This window comes from Aotus nancymaae, unplaced genomic scaffold, assembly GCF_030222135.1.
Source record: "Aotus nancymaae isolate 86718 unplaced genomic scaffold, 86718_ANA_hifiasm-v0.15.2.pri h1tg000010l, whole genome shotgun sequence".
Lineage (NCBI taxonomy): Eukaryota > Metazoa > Chordata > Mammalia > Primates > Aotidae > Aotus > Aotus nancymaae.
In genome coordinates this window covers 28,107,857-28,131,016 of record NW_026988421.1, presented here as the reverse complement: position 1 = coordinate 28,131,016, position 23,160 = coordinate 28,107,857, and the positions used below count along the sequence as shown (strand labels likewise).

The following is a 23,160-nucleotide window of genomic DNA, read 5'->3' as shown; positions in this document are numbered from 1 at the left end:
ATACCTGGCTAATTTTTTTGTATTTTTAGTAGGTACGGGGTTTTACCATGTTGGTCAGGCCAGTCTTGAACCTCTGACCTCATAATCCACCCGCCTCAGCCTCCCAAAGTGCTGGGATTACAGGTGTGAGCCACTGCATACATCCAAGCTCCTGGCCTTCTTATACACGACAGTTTTGAGAATCTCTGATTTCAGGGATGTTGAGAGCTGCTCCTATCATCTGGAGTTGAGTCTCACCCATGGGCTTGAGTGTACACAGGAGTGGGACCCTCTGTTCTTGAACTTGGGCTGCATCCACTGGATAGGCTGGGACTTGGGCTATGCCCTGAACAAGGCTGGCTGGTGCAACGATGCCCTCTAGAGGATGGATCAGGCCCAGTCACCACCTCAGATTCAGGGCCGATCACTCTTCTCTCTTCCCACTTGGCCTTGGTGACTGACAGACAGATAGAGGCCCAGCTGATGTGTCTATCGGAACGACTTTATTTCAGTACACTGGGCCCCACCAGGCAATGTGGTTTGTGCGAGGCTGTGCGAGGGACAGGCTTGGGCTAAGAGAAGGGAGGTGAGTTGGTTAAGCGCACTGCAGTCCGCGGGGCGCTATATCACTTTCACACACACCTGCTGCTGCGGCCCACACCTGGCAGGGGCCTTTGGTCATAGGATGGCGTGGGGGAGAACACTGCATGGAGTCTGGGATTGGGGTGGGTCTTGGTGTCAGAGGTGAAGGTGCCGGTGAAGACAGGCTGGCCCCAGCTTTGCACCATCTGGGCTGAAGGCCTTTGGACCACTCCTAGGAGTCAGGCCTGGCTCCATTAGCTCCTGGCACTCTGGTCTGGCCCTCTCCCTCCTTAACCAACCAGGTCCAAGGTCAAGAATGGCACAAGATCAGCCCAGAGGAGGCCTTCCAACCTCTACAACCTAATCCCCTGGTCAGCTACAGTGGCAAAAGGCAACTCGGTTAATTGCAGCTTTCTCCAGTCCTAAGGGCATGGGCTCTCCAACACCCCTCCCTTGCTTAGGGGCCTCTGCCAAAGAAAAATTCTACCTCCTGTTTCAGAAAATCTAACCAGCAACCAGCCTGTTGATTCCAGGGCAGTGAGCAAAAGGAAGAGGGAGAAAGGCTGGTGGGCATGTCTTTGAGTGTAGCTTCCAATCTCAAATGGTCCTGCAGCCTGTGGACACTGTCATCTCACCATCAGCAGGGAGAGGCGGGGCCCTGGAGGCTAGGCTAAGCTTAGGTGCTGTAAACATTAGTGAGGCAAGGCAGGAGGCAGCAAGTTCCCTCTCTCCAGCCCCTTACTGAACAAACACTTCAATAAATAAAACTGTCTGAAGATGGCATTGCAATAAGAACAGATGGAAAGCGAGGACCTGGAACCAGCAGGCACCTTAAACTCTCCCAAGGCCCCCAGAAAGGGACTGGACTGGGAACATTAACTCTGCAGCCACTCAGAGGGAGGACTGTTCCTGCTCTCCTCCAGTGGCTGGTGTGGTCTTGTTCTCTGGTGAACATGAAGGCCTCCTGCTCTCTCCTAACTCCAGTCTCTGTAATAGCTCTTGGGGTCCTTTTCTAGCCTTCCAAACGAAAATGGCAACAAAATCAGACAGAACTCAACCCCAGCCCCAGTCTTCAATGTGCGGTCAGGAGGCATCGATAGCAGAGTGACCAGCAAGCGGAGGCAGTAGCTGCCTGGGGCCTCAGGGCATCCTGGGGGGTGGGGGTGGGGGTGAGGGTAGGGCCAGCCCAGCCTAGGATAAGCAGCAGCAAGGTCTCCCAGGGGGTGGCTTACCTCCCTCTCTCTCCCTGTGGTAGTAAACGGAGTCCCCCATAGCCAACCAGAGGCCCACCTGAGGAGGGAGTGCAGCCTCTGCCAGCGCTCTTCCCTGTCAGGAGCCAGTTAGTGGTCAACCCCAGGCCTCAGGCTGTCACCATCGCAGGTAGTTCATCGTCCTTTCTGGGCCCGGGGTCCCTGGGCCACACGGCACTCACATGCGCGCACACACTCGTACCCACACACGTACTCACACACACAGGCAGTTCCTCGCAAACACTCCGACTCAAGAAAGCGAGTTTTAAAGTGGAGTTAACTTCAGAGAGAGGTGAAGATGATGTCCCAACATTAGAAGGTTTTCCTGTGGATGGATCGGGCACCGTCTTCCTCATATTCCTTCTTGGAGACCCACATCTTCTTAAAGGTGTCCAGGGAGGCAAGGATGGAGCCCCTGGAGGAAGGAAACCCAGAGGAACAGTGTGAGAGAGAAGTGGGTGTGTGTGTGGAGCCTGCCCGTCCCCTAGGGCCAAATCAAATCAGGGTTTTCTTTAGAGGGACAGGGTGCTGAGGAGTTATCAGTGCCATCACTTCCTGTTCTGTTCTCACTCCCAGAAGAACTACTCACCCAATCCACGTGGAATACAGTCTCTCCTGAGGTGCAGATATCTGCAAAGGTGGGGGGAAAGAGGAATCTAAGACTTCCAGCCCTTCTGCTCCCTTTCCCTACAATGCTCCTCTCTCTGCCCAAGGCAGAGGATGCATTTCACATGACAAGCCTGAAGCTCTGGCCTCTCTGGAGGGCACTGTGGCCAGCCTGCCACTCATCTGGGAAAGCAGGTTTCCAGTGCCCACAGGTCCCAGGGAAGCTGAGACTATCTGGGGCCAGGGAGAGGCAGACTCCGTGGCAGGAACTGCACTCCTTCCTTTAGGATCCCCCCTCTCCTCAGATAGCCAACCCCCTTCGCCCGTCACTAAGGCATCAGACTGTGATAGGGAGCCACCTGGGTAGGGGCACAGCAGCAGTAAAAGTCAGTCTCCTCTCAAGATCATAGTTTCCCTGAAAGATCACATGAGGGGCCCTCTATCTAGTACCCTGCCTCATCTGGGTATTAGAACTGCTTTCCTTTGGAGTGAAGAGGGAGAATAAGAACTCAGCCTCCCTGTGGCTGACCTAGACCTCAGGGTCAGTGTACAGGCTGGGAACCTGGTGCTGCTCATAGAGCCATGGCTGCTTGAAGAGCTTGGGCAAAGCCAGAGTGAAGCTACACCAGATGGCGCTCTGTCCATGGAGGCCCAGTTCCACCCAGGCCAGGCCCCACCGAGCTCCTACCCTGATCTTCACGTCTTTTGGAGCTAGTTTCTTCACTTCACTCAGTAGTCTGTCACCAAAACCTGAATAGGCAGAAGAGGAGAACTTCAAGTCAATTCACTGGGTGTCTGGAACCACGAGGAGCTGAAAGTTTCCAGGGGGAGGGTTCCAAGAGCCAAGACCAACCTTTGAACAGGGTAGAGCCTCCCGACAAGACGATGTTGGAGAAAAGCGTGCGTCGCAGGTCCATGTCTGACTTCTGGATGGCGAACACCAGGACCTCGTGGATGCCTTCACTCTCCTCCCCAATCAAGTCTGGCCTGAAGAGCAGCTCAGGGGCCCGGAATCGGGAAGGACCAATCTGCAGGTAGGAGGGCTAGCTGAAGAGGTTGGAGCTGGGACCAAGGTCCCTTTGGGAGTGGGAATGGAAGAGGCCCCTCTGCACATCACTTAGTAACTAGGTGGCTATGAAGGCCAGGTTCAAGACAGACTCTACATGTCAAAGGCTTAAAGGAACAAAGATAGGGCTCCTAGAAACTAGAGAGGGGAGGCTCCTATGTTTCATTCTTGCTCTGGCATTTTCCAGCCAAGAGATCTTTGGCATCAGTACCTGGATTTATTTGCTCATGGAAACGTCCTATCAATGGAGGTTCAAGCGAGTGGCAACTCGCCCTACACTGTGCCCAGGTATGCAAGTGTGGTGAAGGATGGCACTAACCATTACACTTCCAAATCGCATACTGATGTGGGAAAATCCCTTAGGAGCTTCCTCCCCTCTAGTGGGAGGGAGCAAAGTCCCTGCTGCCTCCTCTGCAGGAGACAGGGCCACTCATTCTCAGGAGCTCTGCTGCTCCAGACAGAGGTATAAAGCAGGGGTATCCAGTTCCAGTGTGGCCCCGGCTTCTCCAGGCCACACTGGAAGAATTGTCTTGGGCCACACATAAAATACACTAACACTAATGATAGCTGCTAAGCTAAAAAAAAAAAAATCATGAAAAAAATCTCATAATGTTTTAAGAAAGTTTATGAATTTGTGTTGGGCCTCACTGAAAGTCATCCTGGGCCATGGGCAGCTGGTGGGACAAGCTTGGTGTAAAGGGACTGGCTTGCTGGACTCCAGCCCCTCATGGGGAATGCTGGTTGGGCCCAGAGCTTTTGTGGACCTGAGGGAACCAAAGGAAGAAGGCCGGCCACCTACCTCAATGGTGCTGCCATCAGGCAGGTAGTACTGAGCCTTCTCTGTCTCTAGCGTCTCATCCTTCTGGGGGTTTATGGATAGGTAGCAGGCTCTCTGCAGAACCAAGCATGACAGTCAGGCTGGCAGGAAGCTTGGTGCATACCCAGTCAAAAGCCCAGGGGAGGAATGTGCTGCTGCAGAAGCATATCTAAACGCTGTGATTGCTCCAGTGGTCACTACAGCTGCTGCCCAGAAGCAGGGGCCGGCAGGTCTCTGTTGGCCTTCACTGGGTGGCATTTGGCATATGAGTTCTTACCTGCTCCACCTTCCTGGAAGCAAGCTTGGAAACCTGGCCTCTGGATCCTAGGTCTGAGACCACAACCTAAGTTCAGCCCAGGTCCAGGCATCTTTCTCCTACCCCTCATATGGTTCTGGTCCTACCCAGCTCAGTGGTTTCCCTATAGCCACAGGTGGCAGGAGGGTTCAGTTTACTTACATTACAAAGACAAATGTATTAAATGTATTATGACTTCTTCAAGGATGTTAAAAAATAAAAAAACCAGGACCGGATGTGGTAGCTCATGCCTGTAATCCCAGCACTTTGGGAGGCTGAGGCGGGCAGATCACTTATGGTCAGGAGTTTGAGATCAGCCTGATCAACATGGTGAAACCTCCTCTCTGTGAAAAATACAAAAATTAGTGGGGTGTGGTGGTGGGCGCCTGTAATCCCAGCTACTTGGGAGGCTGAGACAGAAGAACCTGGGAGGCTTGAACCCAGGAGGCGGAGATTACAGCTGAGATCGCACCACTGCACTACAGCCTGGGCGAAAGAGACTCCATCTCAAAAACAAACAAAACGAAACCCTATTTAATTTGCATATAAGGTATAAGAAACATAGAGAGCCCCTATGTAGCCATCACCCAATTGAAGAAATGGAAGCAGTTCCCTTTCCCCCAACAAGATGGCAGCACATCAGGAAGGCAAATCTGTCAGTGTGAAGTCGGGGAGACCTGGCTGGGAAGAACAGGGCATCGACAGGGACCCCAGGCAGGTCACCAGGGTTCTGGCTGCTCTGCTCCAAACCCCCACTCCATCCCTAGGCCCAGGGGCAGCACTTACTTCCTTTATGGCCTTGACAATCTCAAACTCAGAGGATGAGTGGAAATCGTAGCCCTCCTTACGCAGGTAGAGGCGCAGGAAGCGAGAGACATCCCGGCCCGCGATGTCGATGCGCATGATGGAGTGGGGCATGGCAAAGCCCTCATAGATGGGCACAGCATGGGTTACGCCATCCCCAGAATCCAGCACCACCCCCGTGGTCCTGCCTGTGGCATAACTGAAGCAAAAGGGCAAACTGTCACTAAGCACTGCCTCCTCAAGTTTGAAAGAAATATACTTCTTTTGAGTGTTCAATGTTGGCTAAACTAAAGCTTAGGACTGCCTATCTCCAGGGGCCTTAGAAGGGACTGGGTATTGGAGTGTTGGAGCAAGCCATGAAACACCTGAACAGAAGGTGCTGAGCTTCTTCAAGTTCCCTCCCCATGCCCAGAAGAGCAGGCCTTCCTGTCTGAGATGGCCTGGCCTTCAGCTACTTCAGACACCCAGCCTAGGGGCCAGTTTTAAGTCTCTAGACAAAAGGCAAAATCCCTCAAATGCCTACAGGGGCCAGGCAGGAAAAGAGTAAAGGAAAATAAGAATATTTTTCACTTTCATAAAAAATGAAGGCAGGAGGCCAGGCGTGGTGGCTCACGCCTGTAATCCCAGCACTTTGGGAGGCTGAGGTGGGCAGATCATGAGGTCAGGTGTTTGAGACCGCCTGACCAACATGGTAAAACCCATCTTAACTAAAAATATAAAAAACTTAGCCAGGTAAGTAATGGTGCATGCCTGTAATCCCGCTATTCAGGAAGCTGAGGCAAGAGAATTGCTTGAACCCGGGAGGCAGAGGTTGCAGTGAGCCGAGATCATGCCACTGTACTCTAGCCTGGGTGACAGAGCAAGACTCCATCTCAAAAAAAAAAAAAAAAAAAAGGCAGGCTCTCCTGCCTTGCTGGTTTGAAAGCCCGGAGACCTTTGTCAGCCTCCCTCCAAAAAAAGGCAAGTAAAGCAACTGACACCCTGCTGAGTTGGGGGAGGCCAACAGAGCATGGGCAGGTCAGAGGGCGTGCTTTCCAGCTCCATCTCAAGTGGCAGCCACTCTTCAGCTCCAGCTGATTTCTGCCCTGTGGGAATATGTGCCAGCAGTCCCATTTTTTCAGAGAAGCCAACAATTTGGATTTTGATGGGATAGCTCTTGATTTTTAAACGCTAGCTCACAATTAGTTAATGGGGCCAAATAAATCCCATTGTAGGTCACCGTGGATGATCTCTGCAGTAGGCCTCACCCTGGTGTGAGGTGGGGAAGGCGTGTGAGAGGAACCACGGGGCATAAGAACAAGGAATGTGATGGCATTTGGATCATGGTTGTCTCAGGGGCCTGGCAGAGCAGCCAGCCACAGTTAGCGCTAAATAATAAGTGGACACATTACAGGGGTCTCCAAGAAGAGCTGCTGCAGCATGTGGCTGCCTCAGCAGGTGGAGCCAAGGCCTTGGGGACCAAACCTGCTAGGAGTCCTGACACTGGGATATGGTCAATAGCAGCCACATATCCTCCTCTGCTTTCAACTACAAAGCCTCAGTGCTCAGTTTCAGCAAAAGCCTCTCTCTCTTTCCCACTGTCTTTAACCCTTCCCTAGCAGAGGGGGCTCAAGTTACTCTGAACCAGCCCAGAGGAGAGCCAGCCTCAGCTGTGCCAAAGGACTGCTTTCCCCACAGGGGCCAGGCTAGCCAGCTGCTACTCACAGGCTTAGCACAGCTTGCATGGAGATGAAAAGAGCGGGCACGTTGAAGGTCTCAAAGAAAACTTCAGCAGCTCGTTCCCGGTTTTTTCGTGGGTTTAAAGGTGCCTCAGTCAGGAGCACAGGATGCTGGTGAAAGAAGCCGGGGAGACAATAAGGGCAAGGCCAGATTTCCACCCTCATTAGTCTTGGGGGAGAAGACCCTGACTTGCTGGTTTGAGACCCTGGGAACTTTTCTCAGCCTCCCTCCAAAAAAAGGCAACCCGTGCCTGTCACCTATCCCTGCCCAAGTAGGTTTCTTAACTTTTCAAGTTAATGCCCTCTTTAAAATCTCATTCTGGGCCGGGCGCGGTGGCTCACACCTATAATCCCAGCACTTTGGGAGGCCGAGGCAGGTGGATCACGAGGTCAAGAGATCGAGACCATCCTGGTCAACATGGTGAAACCCCGTCTCTACTAAAAATACAAAAATTAGCTGGGCGTGGTGGCACGTGCCTGTAGTCCCAGCTACTCGGGAGGCTGAGGCAGTAGAATTGCTTGAACCCAGGAGGCGGAGGTTGCGGTGATCCGAGATCGCGCCATTGCACTCCAGCCTGGGTAACAAGAGCGAAACTCCATCTCAAAAAAAAAGAAAAAATAAAATCTCATTCTGTTCTCAGCTGTGCCCCCAACTCCCCTCCCTGTCCTCCAAGATTGTTATACAGGCCCCTGTGTCTACTATGTATCTCCAATGGTTAAGCTGTGAAACTCTAAATTCTTCCCCCACTCTACTGCCTGCCACAGACCAGTACCAGTCTGTGGCCTGTTAGGAACCAGGCCGCACAGCAGGAGGTGAGTGGCAGGTAAGTAAGCATTACCGTCTGAGCTCCACCTCCTGTCAGATCATCCAAGGCACTAGATTCTCATAGGAGTGTGAACTCTACTGTGAACTGTGCATATGAGGGATCTAGGTTGTGTACTCATGAGAATCAAATACCTGATGATCAGAGGTGGAACAGTTTCATCCCGACACTATCCCCACACCCCAAGCCCCAAACCCCGTAGAAAAATTGTCTTCCAAGAAACTAGTCCCTGGAGCCAAAAAGTTTGGGGGCCACTGCTTTAAAAATAAATGAAAACATCCCATCTGCACCTGGAAATTGATACACCTGGTTTGCACCTCTCTTTTTTTTTTGAGACAGGGTCTCGCTCTGTCACCCAGGCTGGGAGTTGAGTGGTGCGATCTTGGCTCACTGCAACCTCAGCCTCCCAGGCTCAAGCAATCCTCCCACCTCAGCCTCTCAAGTAGCTGGGACTAAAGCTCGCACCACCAGACCTGAGCTACTTTTTCTTTTGCATATTGTTAGTAGAGATGGTGTTTCACCATGCCGCCCAGGTTGATCTCAAACTCCTGAGCTCAAAGAGCCACCCAAATTTCTGGGATTACAGGTGTGAGCCACAGCACCCAGCCTCCCTCTGCATTTTTGAATGGAGGGTTACTTCCTCAGAAGTTAATAAGCACAGGCTGCATACAGTGGCTCATGCTTGTAATCCCAGCACTTTGAGAGGTGGAGGTGGACGGACTGCTTGAACGCAGGAGTTTGAGACCAGCCTGGGAAACATGGCAAATCCTTATCTCTACAAAAAATACAAAAATTGGCCAGGCACCATAGCCCATGCTATAATCCCAGCTACTTGGGAGGCTGAGGCAGGAGAATCATTTGAATCCAGGAGGTGGAGGTTGCAGTTAGCCTAGAACATGCCATTGCACTCCAGCCTGGGCAACAAGAGTAAAACTCCACTGCCGAAAAAAAAAAAAAAAAAAAATTTAGCTGGGCATGGTGGGGGATGGTGCTGAGATGGGAGGATTACTTGAGCCCAAGAGGTTGAGGCTGCAGTGAGCTATTGCACTCCAGTCTGGGCGAGAAGTTAATGAGCATAGGCTCTGAATTCTTAAAGACGTAGGTTTGAGTCCCATCTCTACCCTTTATGCACTAAGTGACCTTGGAAATATGAGCTGGCTTTTCTGAAGTTGTTCTCTTGTTTGTAAAATGAGATAATACTACCTATATCTCATAGAAATGGTGTTAAGATTAAATTTGAATATGCCTGAAAAGCAAATGGCTCCAACACTCTTGGCAGTTATCATCATCCTCCTCATCATCTCTAGGGTAGGAGTTTGACCCAGCTTTGCATAACCCACAGGTGTGCCCTACACATGGGACCCTCACCTCCTCTGAGAAAGTCTGCAGCTGGTCCTTAGAATAGACATATTGCCAGATGCGTTCCATATCATTCCAGTCCTTGACGATGCCATGCTCCATGGGATAGCGGATCGAGAGCAGCCCTCGGTGCTCCTGGGAAAAGAGAATGGGGCTTGTAGCAGCAGTCAGGCTCTGCCCAGGACCCTGCTCTCCCAAGACTGAGCAGTGCAAGCTGAATCACTTGCAAAAAAGCCTCAGCTTCCTGAGCTCCCACCCTGCTATCCTTACCCAGGGCTAAGGGTGAGCACTTATTCTCCAAGTCTATATACTGTTTGCTGCAAACTGCTCTCATTCCTGAGGAGCTGGCAAAGCAGGGGGCTTCTGCATTTCCATGGGCCCTCAGGTGCCTCCAGGGCAAGTGACAGGAGGCACCTTCCTCAGTGCCTGGTTTCAGGACACAATCTCCTGGCTTCCACTTCTGGGCCTCAGCACTTGAGGCCAAGGATGGCAACAGTGATTCTGCTGTTCCGCTTACAAGAGGCTGCATGAGGGCTCTGCCAAAGCTGTGCTAATTAACTCATCCCTAGGGTACACCAGCCAGGATCTCCCCACTGAATTTTTTTTTGCCAAAAAAATAACAAACACAGTTAATTTGATCACTGTTAAGGCAGTGACAGAATACAGAAGGTTAAAGCCATGTTTTCTAAACTGGTCTCAGTGTTTCCCAAAGTGGGGTTCCAGATATTTCTTCTCCAAGACCCCAGGCTGTTTCTGGGAAAAATAAACCAAAAAGGGAGATTTTCAGAGAAAGTTGTTCCTTTTACTTATGGGTGTGTCCAAATGTTGGGACGTGTCCCATGTGTGAATAATGAAGGTCCTCTGCTGGCTTGAGGCTTGTTCTGAAGGCCTGGGAATTACCTCGGCTTTGGGGCCAATGAAGATGTCACCTTCGAGGGCTCCTGCCATGACACGAACATGCTTGGGTCGGCCCACACTAGAAAAAGAGAGTGAGGAGGACCATCATTTTTCATTTCATGACAGAACACGGGAAGGATGTATAGATGCACATACACACTCAAATTCTACTGAGATTATCTTCAAGGAGTGAGGTGATTGTTGATTTTGATTTTCTTTCTACTTTTCTGTATTTTCCACAATTTATAAAATGAACATGTATTATTTATATATTATTTCATATTTTATTATATTTATTATAAATTATGAAAACAAATTTTTATTCAATACCTTTAGTTCTCCTCTTTCCCCAGTGTATGTACAGACCAAGAAAGATAAGAAAATGAGAATTTCTAAATGAGTGATTAACTCAAAAAATGTTAGTGTCCTTAGTCCCCTTCCCAAGACCTCTAAGTAAAACTGATGCTGGGCTAGGCTCAGTAGCTCATGCCTATAATCCCAGCACTTTGGGAGGCCAAGGCAGGTGGATCATTTGAGGTCAGGAGTTTGAGGCCAGCCTGGGCAACATGGTGAAACCCTGTCTCTACTAAAAATACAAAAATTAGCTGGGCATGGTGGCACATGCCTGTAATCTCAGCTACTTGGGAGGCTGAGGCATGAGAATCGCTTGAACCCAGAAGGCAGAGGTTGCAGTAAGCCGAGACTGCACCACTGCACTCCAGCCTGGGCTACAGAATAAAACTCTGTCTTAAAAAAACAAAACCAAAATAAACTGTGATGCTATAGATCAGACAGATAGCCTCTTCCTTTCCCTCCTCCTTTAAGCCCTTCCTCTAACCGCTATGCTCTTTTCCTGCTTGCCATCTCTGAGCCTTAGGAAAGCTCTGAGAAACTCCTTCTCATTAAGATGGTACGTGGGTTAGGCCAGGCGCGGTGGCTCATGCCTGTAATCCCAGCACTTTGGGAAGCTGAGGCAGGTGGATCATGAGGTCAGGAGATTGAGATCATCCTGGCCAACATGGTGAAACCCAGTCTCTACCCTAAAATACAAAAAAATCAGCAGTGCGTGGTGACACGTGCCTGTAGTCCCAGCTATTCAGGAGGCTGAGGTAGGGGAATCGCTTGCACCCAGGCAGCAGAGGATGCCATGAGCCGAGATCGTGCCACTGTACTACAGCCTGGGTGATAGAGCAAGACTCTGTCTCAAAAAAAAGAAAAAAAGAAAAAAAAAAGATGGTAGGTGGCTGGGTGTGGTGGCTCACGCCTGTAATCCAAGCACTTTGGAGGCCAAGGTGGGTGGATCACCTGAGGTTGGGAGTTCAAGACCAGCCTGACCAATGTGGTGAAACCCCGTCTTTAAAAAAAAAAAAAGATGGTAGGTGGATTAAGTGTTAATCCCTAGCCTGGGTGATAGGAGAATTTTTAAAAAAGGGCTCCACAAAGAAGCAATCATCCAAAGCAATAAGTTACCAATCATACAATTTTTAGCATCAGATAAAATCAGATTTTTAAAAAGAGGCTTCTTGTCTGTGCCTCTCAAATTGTACCATGTAGACAACTGTTTTCCTTTGTTGACGCCAACCCAGCTTCTGTCCCTTATAGGGCTGGCCCTATAACAAAGCTGACAAACCTCCCAAACGTCTAAGCTACAGAATGACTTACTAGTTTGGAAAGCAGTATTTGGGGATCTGATCACCAGCAAAACCAGCTTTAATCACACCGGATCCCTGAGGAAAGAAGAGAGAGAATGAGGAGTCAGAACTATTAAAAAAGCAAGAGAAATACATTATTACATGGTACTATTTGTATTTAAGAAAAAGAAAGTGGCCGGGTGCAGTGGCTCACACCTGTAATCCCAGCACTTTGGGAGGCAGAGGTGGGCAGATCACTTGAGGTCAGGAGTTCGAGACCAGCCTGACCATCATGGCGAAACCTTGTCTCTACTAAAAATACAAAAATTAGCCGGGTGTGTTGGCATGCGCCTGTAGTTCCAGTTAGTCAGGAGGCTGAGGTGAGAGAATTACTTAACCCGGGAGGCAGAGATTGAAGTGAGCCAAGATTGTGCCAGTACACTCAGCCTGGGTGACAGAGGGAGACTCTGTCTCACAGAAATTTTTTTTAAAAAGGCCTAATATTTGTATATAATATATACATTTATTTGAACCTAGAAAAAGGTGAATGCACACCAAAGGGAGGGAAGTGGAAATGGGATGGTGATGAGGATTTTCACTGTATACTCAACGTTGTGTGATTTTTCTGGAGTCTTTGACTTTTCTACATTGAACATGTTTTGCTTTGGGAATTCAAAATACTAGTAATAAAGGAAAGAAAAAGACAGAAAACCTGAGGAAAGAAGAAAGTACCTAGAAGCATCAAAGCAGCCAAGTTCAGGAACATAAGGTGGGAAAAGCACATGATTCCTTGTTATACCACCCTGGGTGCTTTTAACCTACTTTCCCGGCTTAGGCTGAACTCTCCCGGCCTCTGTGACAGACACCGCCTTGAGCACTATCGTGCTTGAAATGGACTTCCATGGAACACGTGATGTCTGGTTCTTATTGCAGGGGCAAGAGCACTATGCTTTGGAAGATTTTTGTTGTTTTGTTTTTTACTATGCTTTCCTTTTACTCCTTGGTCTCCTGATGGTAAAGAGCAGCGAAGCCCCAAAGCTTCATCTGAGAATAGGAGAAGAGAACCATAGTCCTGCTGCTCCAATACTTGGTATGTTGAGTAAGAACTCCAGAAAAGAATCTGAGTTCTCCCTGCATCTTACGTGCCACCCAGGGCCCAATCAATGTAAATATTGACTCTAGACACAGAGACCAACCCTGTGCAGGACAGATGTCCAGGCTTAATATTGCTTGTAGATATATCCTGTCCTCTTTCTTCTTAGCTCTTCTACCACCACATCTGATATCCTCACCTTTCTAACCCACCATGGTTTGCAGCTGCACCCATAGCTGGGGTAAGCCTTTTCCTGCTGCCTGTTGACCACTCTCCTGGGGTGGAGTGTGGTATTTCCAGACCCCACTCTGCAAGCAGTAAACACACCAGTAGACACTAAGTAGCCAAGGTTATCTGCACCAAAGGCTTCCCTGCAACATGCCTGCTTCCCTCCTTGTCTCTCTTATTCCTGCTCTTCTGCAGGAGAGCGGGAGTGAGACTGGCCATCCTGGTGTCTGCCTCTGGCAAGACAGAGGTTAGTGGAGGAAGCAAGTGATTGAAGGAGTCAGGCACGGCGGCTCATGCCTGTAATCCCAGCACTTTGGGAGGCCAAGGCAGGCAGATCACATGAGGCCAGGGAGTTCAAGACCAGCCTGGCCAACATGGCGAAACCCTGTCTCTACTAAAAATACAAAAATTACCCGGGTGTGGTGCTATACATCTATAATTCCAGCTACTCAGGGAGGCTGAGGCAAGAGAATCACTTGAACCTGGCAGGCGGAGGTTGCAGTGAGCCGAGATCACACCACTGCATTCCAGCCTGGGAGATACAGTGAGACTCCATCTCAGAAAAAAAAAAAAAAAAAAGAAGTGGTTGAAGGGCAAAGAAAGTGGTATGAGAGGAGAGCAGGGCAGCCAGTTCTTTAAGAGAACAGGAACCTTTGCCAACAGAAGACAATGTGCAAACTCATTGGTCTGGGCAGTACAACATGGAGCCTGAAAGAGGTGCAGCTGTCGAGTGAGCTGAACGACTGGAAAGGAGGAGGAACCTGCCTACAAACCCAAGGGCTCTGAGAGCAAGGCACCGACAGGCAAGAAGGGAGCTCCTAGAACCTGTTTGCTCAGGCTTCCAATGATTGCTCATTGCCTTCATCTGGGTGTGGTGAGGCCAACAGACTAATTGGGTCTCCCGGCAGAGGTTAAAAACAAGAGAGGATGAGATCTGTCCTTCAGACCCTGGATATTTTTAAGAGATGATTTTCCTGGGTATTTGATTTTTAGTTTACTAGCAAAAGGACTAGAGTCTGGGTAAACAGGCAGATTATGATGTCAGATTCATTTTTTCTTCTCTGTCGTTCCCAGCAAGAGTTCAAATATCACTGTCTTCCTCCTGAAGAAAAATCCCCAGTTGGAATTAATGATCCTCTTCCTATTATTTCACAGCAAATCACCATTACCTGCACCACGAGGTGGCATGCACTTCCTTCTGCTTTCTATTACAATGTAAAGTTTCCACTTTTGTCTCTTTTCAGTCGAAGTTCCTTAAGGCCAGAGAGTACACTTCAGCAGTATCTGGCATTTGCTGGGTACTCAACAGATTCTGGCTGAGTAAAATTACAATCATGTGCAAGTGACTGGCAGATAGAACCTAAAGTATGGAACCTGAATGACCAGCTGAAATGCCAGAAGCCCCAGGCAGAGGCAGTTCAGAAAAGGGGAAAGCGGCACTGGGAGTGATGCACAAGGTGGAACCAGACCCAGCATGTCCCTGCATCCCCCAGGCAGGCCTGCCAGGCTAGTCATAGTGTGAAGAATCAGTGGAGAATGAGGAGCAGCTGAGCTGCCTTAATTTCACTCAAGCCATACAAATTCTGCTCAAGAGCATACAAAAGGGTTATATCCATTGCTTTAACAGTATTTACAACTACGAACTGTACACTTGGCAAATGAGCTGCCACAGTCTTTGTTATTTACCCTGGCAAAGCCAAATGAAAAAATGCCTGGTGGAGGCTTCTTGAGTACTCTCGGCCAGGTGCAGTGACTCATGCCTGTAATCCAAGCACTTAGGGAGGCCAAGGCAGGCAGATCACTTTGAGGCCAGGAGTTTGAGACCAGCCTGGCCAAAATAGAGAAACCCCATTTCTACAAAAAATACCACAAAGTTAACCAGGCATAGTGGTGCATCCCTGTACTCCTAGCTACTTGGGAGGCTGAGCTGGGAAGATTGCTTGAGCCCGGAAGATTGAGACCAGGCTGCACAAAATGGTGAAACCCCATCTCTACAAAAAAATACAAAAATTAGCTGGGCATGGTGGTACGTGCCTGTGATCCCAGCTAATCAGGAGGCTGAGGTCAGAGGATCACTTGAGTCTGGGAGGTCAAGGCTGCAGCAACCTGTAATTGCACTCCTGTACTACAGCCTGGATGCCAGAGTAGGATCTTGTCTCAAAACAAACAAACCAAACAAAAATTATGGCCGGGTGCGGGGGCCCACGCCTGTCATCCCAAAACTTTGAAAGGCAGATACAGGTCGCTTGAGCCCAGAAGTTCGAGAGACCAGCCTGGACAACATTGATGGATTGATTGATTGACTGAGATGGAGTCTGGCTCTGTCACAAAGGCTAAAGTGCAGTGCCGCCATCTTGGCTCCCTCCGCTTCCTGGATTCAAGCGATTCTCCTGTATCGGCCTCACGAGTAGCTGGGATTACAGGTGTGCACCACCATGCCAGGCTAATTTTTGTATTTTTAGTGTAGACGGGGTTACCATGTTGGCTAGGCTAGTCTCAAACTCCTGATCTCAAGTGATCCACCCGCCTTGGCCTCCCAAAGTGCTAGGATTACCTGGCCACCACACCCGGCCTACAAAACATTTAAAAATTACCCAGGCATGGTGGCGGGGTTCTGTAGTTCCTGCTACTTGATAGAGTGAGCCTCTGCCTCAAAAAATATATATAAAAAATTCACCAGATCTCATGAGACTTAGAAAATTATTTAAAAAGAAAAAAAAGAAAAAGAAAAAAATTCAAAATATATAATCAATTTTTAAAAAATCAGAGTATCTGGCAACACTAGGCCCATATTCCTGCATGGGGACAATTGGATAGAAATGAGAAGCAGTTAGCACTTTGGTCAGGCATGCTCAATTCAATGCACCTTTCAGATTTCCCACCCTGGAAAAGGTGCCTTTCAGCCTATTCTCTCTCATCTCTTTTCCTATATTTCCATTCCTGCCTGGCTTCTGCAGGCATTCAGTTTAAGATCCCTATTCTAGGAATTTCTAGCCACTAATTAGTGATGTTTCTTCTTCCACATGGTATTTGATTTCTTTTTTACCCTCAGAGGACGTAGCTCAGTGTGAAGCACATCCTTGGCTTGCAAAATATACATAATTAAACAGTGAAAATATCTTTTTTTTTTTATTTTTTGACACAGAGTCTCACTCTGTTGCCCAGGCTGGAGTACAATGGTGAGATCTTGGCTCACTGCAACCTCTGCCTCCCAGGTTCAAGCGATTCTCCTGCCTCAGCCTCCTGAGTAGCTGGGACTACAGGTGCCCGCCACCACACCTGGCTAATTTTTGTATTTTTAGTAGAGACGGGGTTTCACCATGTTGGCCAGGATGGTCTCCATCTCTTGACCTCGTGATCTAGCCACCTCGGCTTCCCAAAGTGCTAGAATTACAGGCATGAGCCACCACGCTCGGCTGAAAATATCTTTGTAAGGCACCTCTTCTTCACCTTTTCTGTCAAGCTAGGGATGGATTCTTGCAGAAGCTGTACAACAGCCTGAATGTCACACTGCAAGTGACAGTGTTACATAAACACATTGACTTCATTTCCTCAGCTAATTCTAGTGTTCCTAAAACTTAAGTGAATCAGCATTAGTAGAATCAGAAGAGCTGGTGACAAATTGTAAAAAAAAATTTCAGACAATTAGTGAAATCTGAACATTGACTAGATAACTGATAAGATTAAGAGATTCTTGTTAATTTGATTAGGTGTGATAATAGTATATTATGTTTTTAAATGAGTATGGGGCTGGGCACAGTGACTCACACTTATAATGCCAGCACTTTGGGAGGCCGAGGCAGGCAGATCCCTTGAGGCCAGGAGTTCGAGACCAGACTGGCCAACATGGCAAAACCCTGTCTCTACTAAAAATACAAAAATTAGCTGGGCACGGTGGCATGTGCCTGTAGTCCCAGCTACCTGGGAGGCTGAGGCAGGAGAATCGGTTGAGCCCAGAAAGCATCACTGCACTCCAGCCTGGGTGACAGATCGAGATTCTATCTCAGGAAAAAAAAAAATGTGGGAGAGGGAAGTGGGCAGGAATGTAGTTCAGACAATTGGACAAGAGTTTATAACTGTTACAGCTAGGTGACAGGATATATGGATATTCCTTACACTATTCTTTCTCCTTTTATGTTTGAAATTGCTATAATAAAAAGAGATAGCAGTAGATGATAGCACTTAAGTAAACTTTCAAAACACAAACAGCACACTCCCTCCCCCACACAAACTTAAAATACACATGTACATAAAATCATGGGTGAATCCAGGCATGGTGGTTTGCTCTGGTACTCCCAGCAACTTGGGAGGCTGAGACAGGAGGATTGCTTGAGCTCAGGAGTTTGAGGCTGCAGTGAGCTATGACTGCAGCACTGCAATCTAATCTGGGTGGCAGAGTGAGACCTCATCTCTAAAAAAAAAAAAATTAAAAACAAATAATCAAAAATTAAAAAAAAATCATGGGTGGAAAGGAGCATACTTTTTTTTTGTTTTTTTTTTAAAGAGAAGGGGTCTTGCTGTATTGCCCTGGCTGGTCTTGAACTCCTGAGCTCAAACAATTCTCCTGACTTATCTTCCTGAGTAGAAAAGGAGCACAATTTTATGATGATGGTTGTTTTGGGGGTTATTTGTGAAACTGAAAGGATAGGGTTGCCAGTTGCAGTGGCTCATGCCTGTAATCCCAGCACTTTGGGAAGCTGAAGTGGGAGGATTGCTTCAGCCCAGGAGTTCTAGACCTGCCTGGGCAACACAGGGAGACCCCATTTCTACAAATTAAGAAAAAAAAAAAAACGCTGAGCAGAGTGGTACATGTCTGTAGTCCCAGCTACTTGGGAGGCTGAGGTGGGAGGACTGCTTAAGCCTGGCAGGTTGAGGCTGCAGGGAGCTGTGATTATGCCACTGAACTCCAACCTGGGCAACAGAGTGAGACTCTGTCTCAAAAAAAAAAAAAAAAAAAAAAAAAAGAGGGTTGTGGAGGAGTACAAAGAGTCTTCAATTATTTCTGTAATGTTTTATTTCCTTAAAACATGAAGGTGGATGAGTATACTGAAGCAAAAAAATACCGAAGCAAATATGGCAACATGTCAATATTTATTAAATCTGGGTAGTAGACAAATGCTACCTGGGTGCTTGTTATATTCCACACTGAATTTTTCTGTATGTTTAAAGCATCTGTCTATTTTTGTTTGTTTGTTTGTTTTTAAAAAGGGGGCTGAAGCAGCACAACATCCAAAGCAAAATAAACAAATATTTAGCTTATTGTTAAATTTCCGAAGATCAACATGTTCCTGCATTTAGGTCCAAACAGTCACAAAGACAGTTTTAAGTTTGACAAGAATGTTGATCCATTTTAGGTTTAGGGCAAAACTGTAATCTTAGAGTTTTTTGTTTGTTTGTTTGTTTGTTTTTTTAAACAGTCTGGAGTGAAGTGCACCATCTCACTTCAGCCTCAAACTCCTGGACTCAAGTGGCCCTCTCGCCTCAGCCTCCTACAGGTCATCCCTCCAAGCCTGGCTAATTTTTTTTTTTTTTTTAAGTATAGATGAAGTCTCACTATGTTGCTCAGGCTGGTCTCCAATTCCTGGGCTCAAATGATCTTCCAGTCTTGGCTTTCCAAAATGCTGGAATTACAGTAGTGAGCCTCCATGTATAGCCTGGATGTTAGCAGATTTGAGTTTCAGAATAAACATGGAATTATGATCAAAGTGTAGTCCTCAAAATGTGGTCTAGGAGCTGCTCTTATCTTACACTATTATCTATGATATGCCTTTGGAAAGAAATGACTTATATTTGTTTTTAAAAAATACCTATCATTATAAAGCTTCTTAGGTGATTTTTTAAAATACCTATCATTTTTTTATTGTCATTAAAACACACACCTAGGCCGGGCACGGTGGCTCAAGCCTGTAATCCCAGCACTTTGGGAGGCCGAGGCGGGTGGATCACGAGGTCAAGAGATCGAGACCATCCTGGTCAACATGGTGAAACCCCGTCTCTACTAAAATACAAAAAATTAGCTGGGCATGGTGGCGCGTGCCTGTAATCCCAGCTACTCGGGAGGCTGAGGCAGGAGAATTCCTGAACCCAGGAGGCGGAGGTTGCGGTGAGCCGAGATCGCACCATTGCACTCCAGCCTGGGTAACAAGAGCGAAACTCCGTCTCAAAAACAAAAAACAAACAAAAAAAAACCACACACCTACCCACCCCTCCATTTTCCTCATTAAATTCTGATGAACTGACTTGATATTAGAGTAGGATGAAAGGAATGGTCACAATTGTCTTATGATTGGGAAAGGCTGTGAACCTAATGGGACTCTCCCTGCTTTCTCTCTCCTGCATTCTTTTAATCACACTCTCCTTAGTCCGTAAATAAAGTTAGCAACGTGTTAAGCTATAGAGTTAATAAAGCTAGCGACACATTTGAAATAATGTTTCCTATACATCTACCATCTTGAAAATAATAAAAACAAAAAGGCCCCCACCCCAAATGTTAAACAGCAAGAACTACCTGAGACCCAGATCTAAAAATGCGGCTGATATTCAGCAAATACTATTAGGAAAATGACTTAAGTTTCTCCTACGTCACCTTTTGGCAGGATTATTGCCATAATAAAGGACATGTTTTCCCAGAGGAAAAAAAAAAAAGGCAAGTCAATTCTTTAAATCTTGAAACTAAAAATGCATCACTCCTGTAATGCATTTCCAAACATACTACCAGGAAAGAGAAAGAAAAAAACTAAGAAGCATTAGTGTAAGTGATATGAAAGAAAATGGCAAGAGATGGAACTCCTGCCCAGCAATTCAAGAAGCAAAGGAGCTGGTGGGATGGGCAGATTGTTCCTTCTGCATTGCTGATGAAAACAGGAAATTGAATTTCTATATATGTTTCTTTTTTACAACTAAAAATGAGGCAGAAGCAGCACAAAGAGACTGGCTAAAGACAGAAATCACAGTGCTCTCCGGAAATCAGCATCAAGAACAAAGGGTCCTACTCAATCCTCTGCAGTAATGTACTAATTAACTAGAGGAAACTCCCCATCTTTTCTTTATTTAGGAATATCTTTGTTACTGTGATAGAGATACTGAGTCATTCATCCAATCACCCATCAATCCAACGAAAAAACATTTATTGAGCACACAGAAGTGCCAGACCCTAGGTACTGTGTGTGTGTGGAGAGAAATGGGTGAAGTGAGAAGAATTTCAACTTTTTAAAAATTTTTCTTTTCCAACACCACTAAACCTGTGGGGGAATACCCACAAGGATTTAATAGTCTAGTGAGGGAGATGAGAAAATCCTCTCAAAAATGAGATATCTGGGCTGGGTGCGGTGGCTCATGCCTGTAATCTCAGCACTTCGGGAGGCTGAGAGGGGTGGATCATTTGAGGTTAGGAGTTAGAGACCAGCCTGGCCAACATGGTGAAACCCCCTCTCTACTAAAAATACAAAAATGAGCTGGTGTGGTGGAGCACATTTGTAATCCCAGTTACTTGGGAGGCTGTGGCAGGAGGATCGCTTGAACTGGGAAGTGGAGGCTGCAATGAGCTGAGATTGCGCCACTGCACTCCACCCTGGGCAACAAAGTGAGACCCTGTCCCCTCCACCCCCCGACCAAAAAAAAAAAAAAAGGTGTCGCTAGGCACGGTGGCTCAGGCCTGTAATCCCAGCACTTTGGGAGGCCAAGGTGGGAGAATCGCAACAGCCTGGCCAACATGGTGATACGCCGTCTACAAAAAATTACAAAAATTAGCTGAGCATGGTGGTGCATGCCTGTAGTCCCAGCTACTTGGGAGGCTGAAGGGGGAGGATCACTTGAACCCAGGAAGTTGAGGCTGCAGTGAGCTGTGATTGCACCACTGCATTTCAGACTCAGCAACAGAGTGAGACCCTGTCTCCTAAAAAAACAAAGAAAAGAAAAAAACTAAGTGTCGCATTGAGCTCAATTCTGCGCCTTTGGAGGAGGAAGCCATACCCCTGGAGAGAAGGAGAAGGTAACAAAAACAACAACAAAAACATCTTACTTGGAAAAAGCGAGCAACTTGGAACTGGATGTCAGTCTGATGACTGGCTCCTCAATTCCTAAGCTGGGTGGGTGGCTTGAATACTGTTATTTAACATTCCTGCATACACGGGATAGTAATTCCTATCTACCTAACAGAGCTGAAGCTTAAACGGGAAAGAATATTGTAATATGCCTAAGGTCCGAAGAGCTGAATCAACAAAGAGAATCTGACAGAGTCAGCTTACGACAGAGGGAACTGTTGGTTTTGCCTCAATGGAGGGACCTACAAGGGACACAGAAAAGGATCAGTCAGTCAGAGTGGGACCAAAGCTTTGAATCAAAGGCAGAAATGCAGTCGTTTTACAATTTTCTCCTTTCCCCTCAACATAAGAGCAGTATTTAGATTCTTTCTATTGGTCATTATTGATGCTTCTGCGTGGGGGTGCTGGCAAAAGGAATGACGAATAAAACACTGTATTTAGGGCACCTCTGCTGTGTGACCTTGGGCTCACGTTACGTCTTCGCGCTTCAGTTTTCTCATTGGTAACACGAGGATCAAAATTCCTTTTAAACTATGCGTCCAGTTTTTGTGAAAATCCAACTCGAATGTATGTGAAAACGCCCTGGAAGCGCTAGAGCGCCAGGCAAGTATTAAGTTTGGTAATTTTTTTCTCCCTAAGAACTAGGCGTTCCGAAGAGGAAGACAACCTCTCTGCTTGCTTTGTCACCCTCCTTTCTTCTCGACCTTTATCAACTTTGTAATTTACAATCACAGTAATAGCTGACATCCTACAGCAGTTTCTGGCACCAGATTCTCGGGCCCCACCCAGATCCACACCACCAAGTCGCCGTGCCGGCTGAGACAGAAGGAAAACTTAGCCGTTCTCCACCCGCGGGCGGGACCTCGCCTTTAGGCCCCACCACCCGGAGTCCCAGAAGCCAATCCCCAAAACCCGGGAGCACTACCCCGCCCCTTCGAGAGGGAAAACAATATGGCGGCCAGAAAGAACGACAGGGGCGCAAGCCAATCACCGCAGAGGCCTAGCCTCATCCGGCTAGGCCCAGAGGCGGGATCATCGGTCAAGATGGACAGCCAGAGCAGCCAATAGAGCGATCGGGAGAGGGCGGGCGACAGGCTCTCACACAGCGGTTAAGGCCCCTACAGCCAAGGGCCCAAGGACCGGCTTCGACTATAACCCTTTCCTTTATTCACTCCAGAGTTCTCCATCCCACTTTTGCTGGCTGGTCGCCTTGCTTGCAGACTATGATGAGGGGAGGAAGGAGGCGGCCGTGGCTGAACCCGCCTGACAGGCCGGGGCCAGTGACAAAGAGCCGGAGGCTCAGGGTGAACCCCGGGAAGCGATCCTTTCGAGGAGAGCCCAAGTCCCCCTATAGATAGGAAAGACGCAACTCACGTTGTCGATCACGACAGGCTGGTTGGCGATCACATCGTAGGACTCCATGGCAGAGGAATCTCTCCTTCTGGGGAAGGAACTGCCAGCCGGGTCCGCCGCTAGCGCCACTGACACGCATGCGCAGTCTAGCCGCCGGTTCAGGGCGGCGAGGGAGTGGCCGGACCTCGCCTCTGAAGAACTACAATCCCCGGCACGCTTTGCGCCTGCGTTAGCGGTCTCGCTTGCTTTGGTGACCGCCTAGTTTAAGACTGGGAGTCGCATTTCCGATGCACAGTACCCTGGGGTTTGTGGTCTCCCTAGATTAAATAGACAGAGACACAGGTTGATGGTCACGTTGCTTCCCCTGATCTGTAGTTACTTTGAAGAAGTTCGCAGTGCATGCTGAGGTATGTAGTCTTCTCGAGTACTTGTCTGTAGTTCGGTTTGGATTGGTCATAATAAATGGATGTTTCGATTTTGCAGATCAGTCCTGCCACTCCCCCCAGTTTTCCCTTAGACAATATGAGGTTCTTATGTTTTTATTTGGGTCTATAAGACTCGAATAAACATCTCCTAGCACCTCACACTCAAACAACAAGGAGATGTTACACACGCG

At 47.9% G+C, this 23,160-nt stretch overlaps 1 protein-coding gene across 1 annotated transcript; it reads right to left on the bottom strand.

Moving 5' to 3' along the window:
* Positions 1–460: 460 nt before the first annotated feature.
* Positions 461–22,682, bottom strand: ACTR1A (actin related protein 1A). The gene is made up of 11 exons (XM_064373928.1): positions 22,566–22,682; positions 11,860–11,924; positions 10,201–10,276; positions 9,310–9,435; positions 7,104–7,228; positions 5,382–5,598; positions 4,283–4,375; positions 3,271–3,445; positions 3,106–3,167; positions 2,401–2,441; positions 461–2,226 (listed from the first exon to the last, which is right to left on the bottom strand). The coding sequence occupies exons 1-11, from the start codon at positions 22,611–22,613 to the stop codon at positions 2,124–2,126; spliced, it is 1,131 nt and encodes a 376-aa protein (XP_064229998.1). The 5' UTR covers positions 22,614–22,682; the 3' UTR covers positions 461–2,123.
* Positions 22,683–23,160: the final 478 nt, after the last annotated feature.

Bases quoted from the DNA above. Each gene is read 5' to 3' on its own strand.
- ACTR1A (XM_064373928.1), bottom strand. From the start codon at position 22,613: ATGGAGTCCTACGATGTGATCGCCAACCAGCCTGTCGTGATCGACAAC. The intron at 5,599-7,103 runs GTGAGTAGCAGC...CTTTTGCTTCAG, and splicing joins ATGCAAGCTGTGCTAAGCCT to TTATGCCACAGGCAGGACCA. The intron at 2,227-2,400 runs GTGAGTAGTTCT...TCCTTCCTCCAG, and splicing joins CTGTATTCCACGTGGATTGG to GGGCTCCATCCTTGCCTCCC.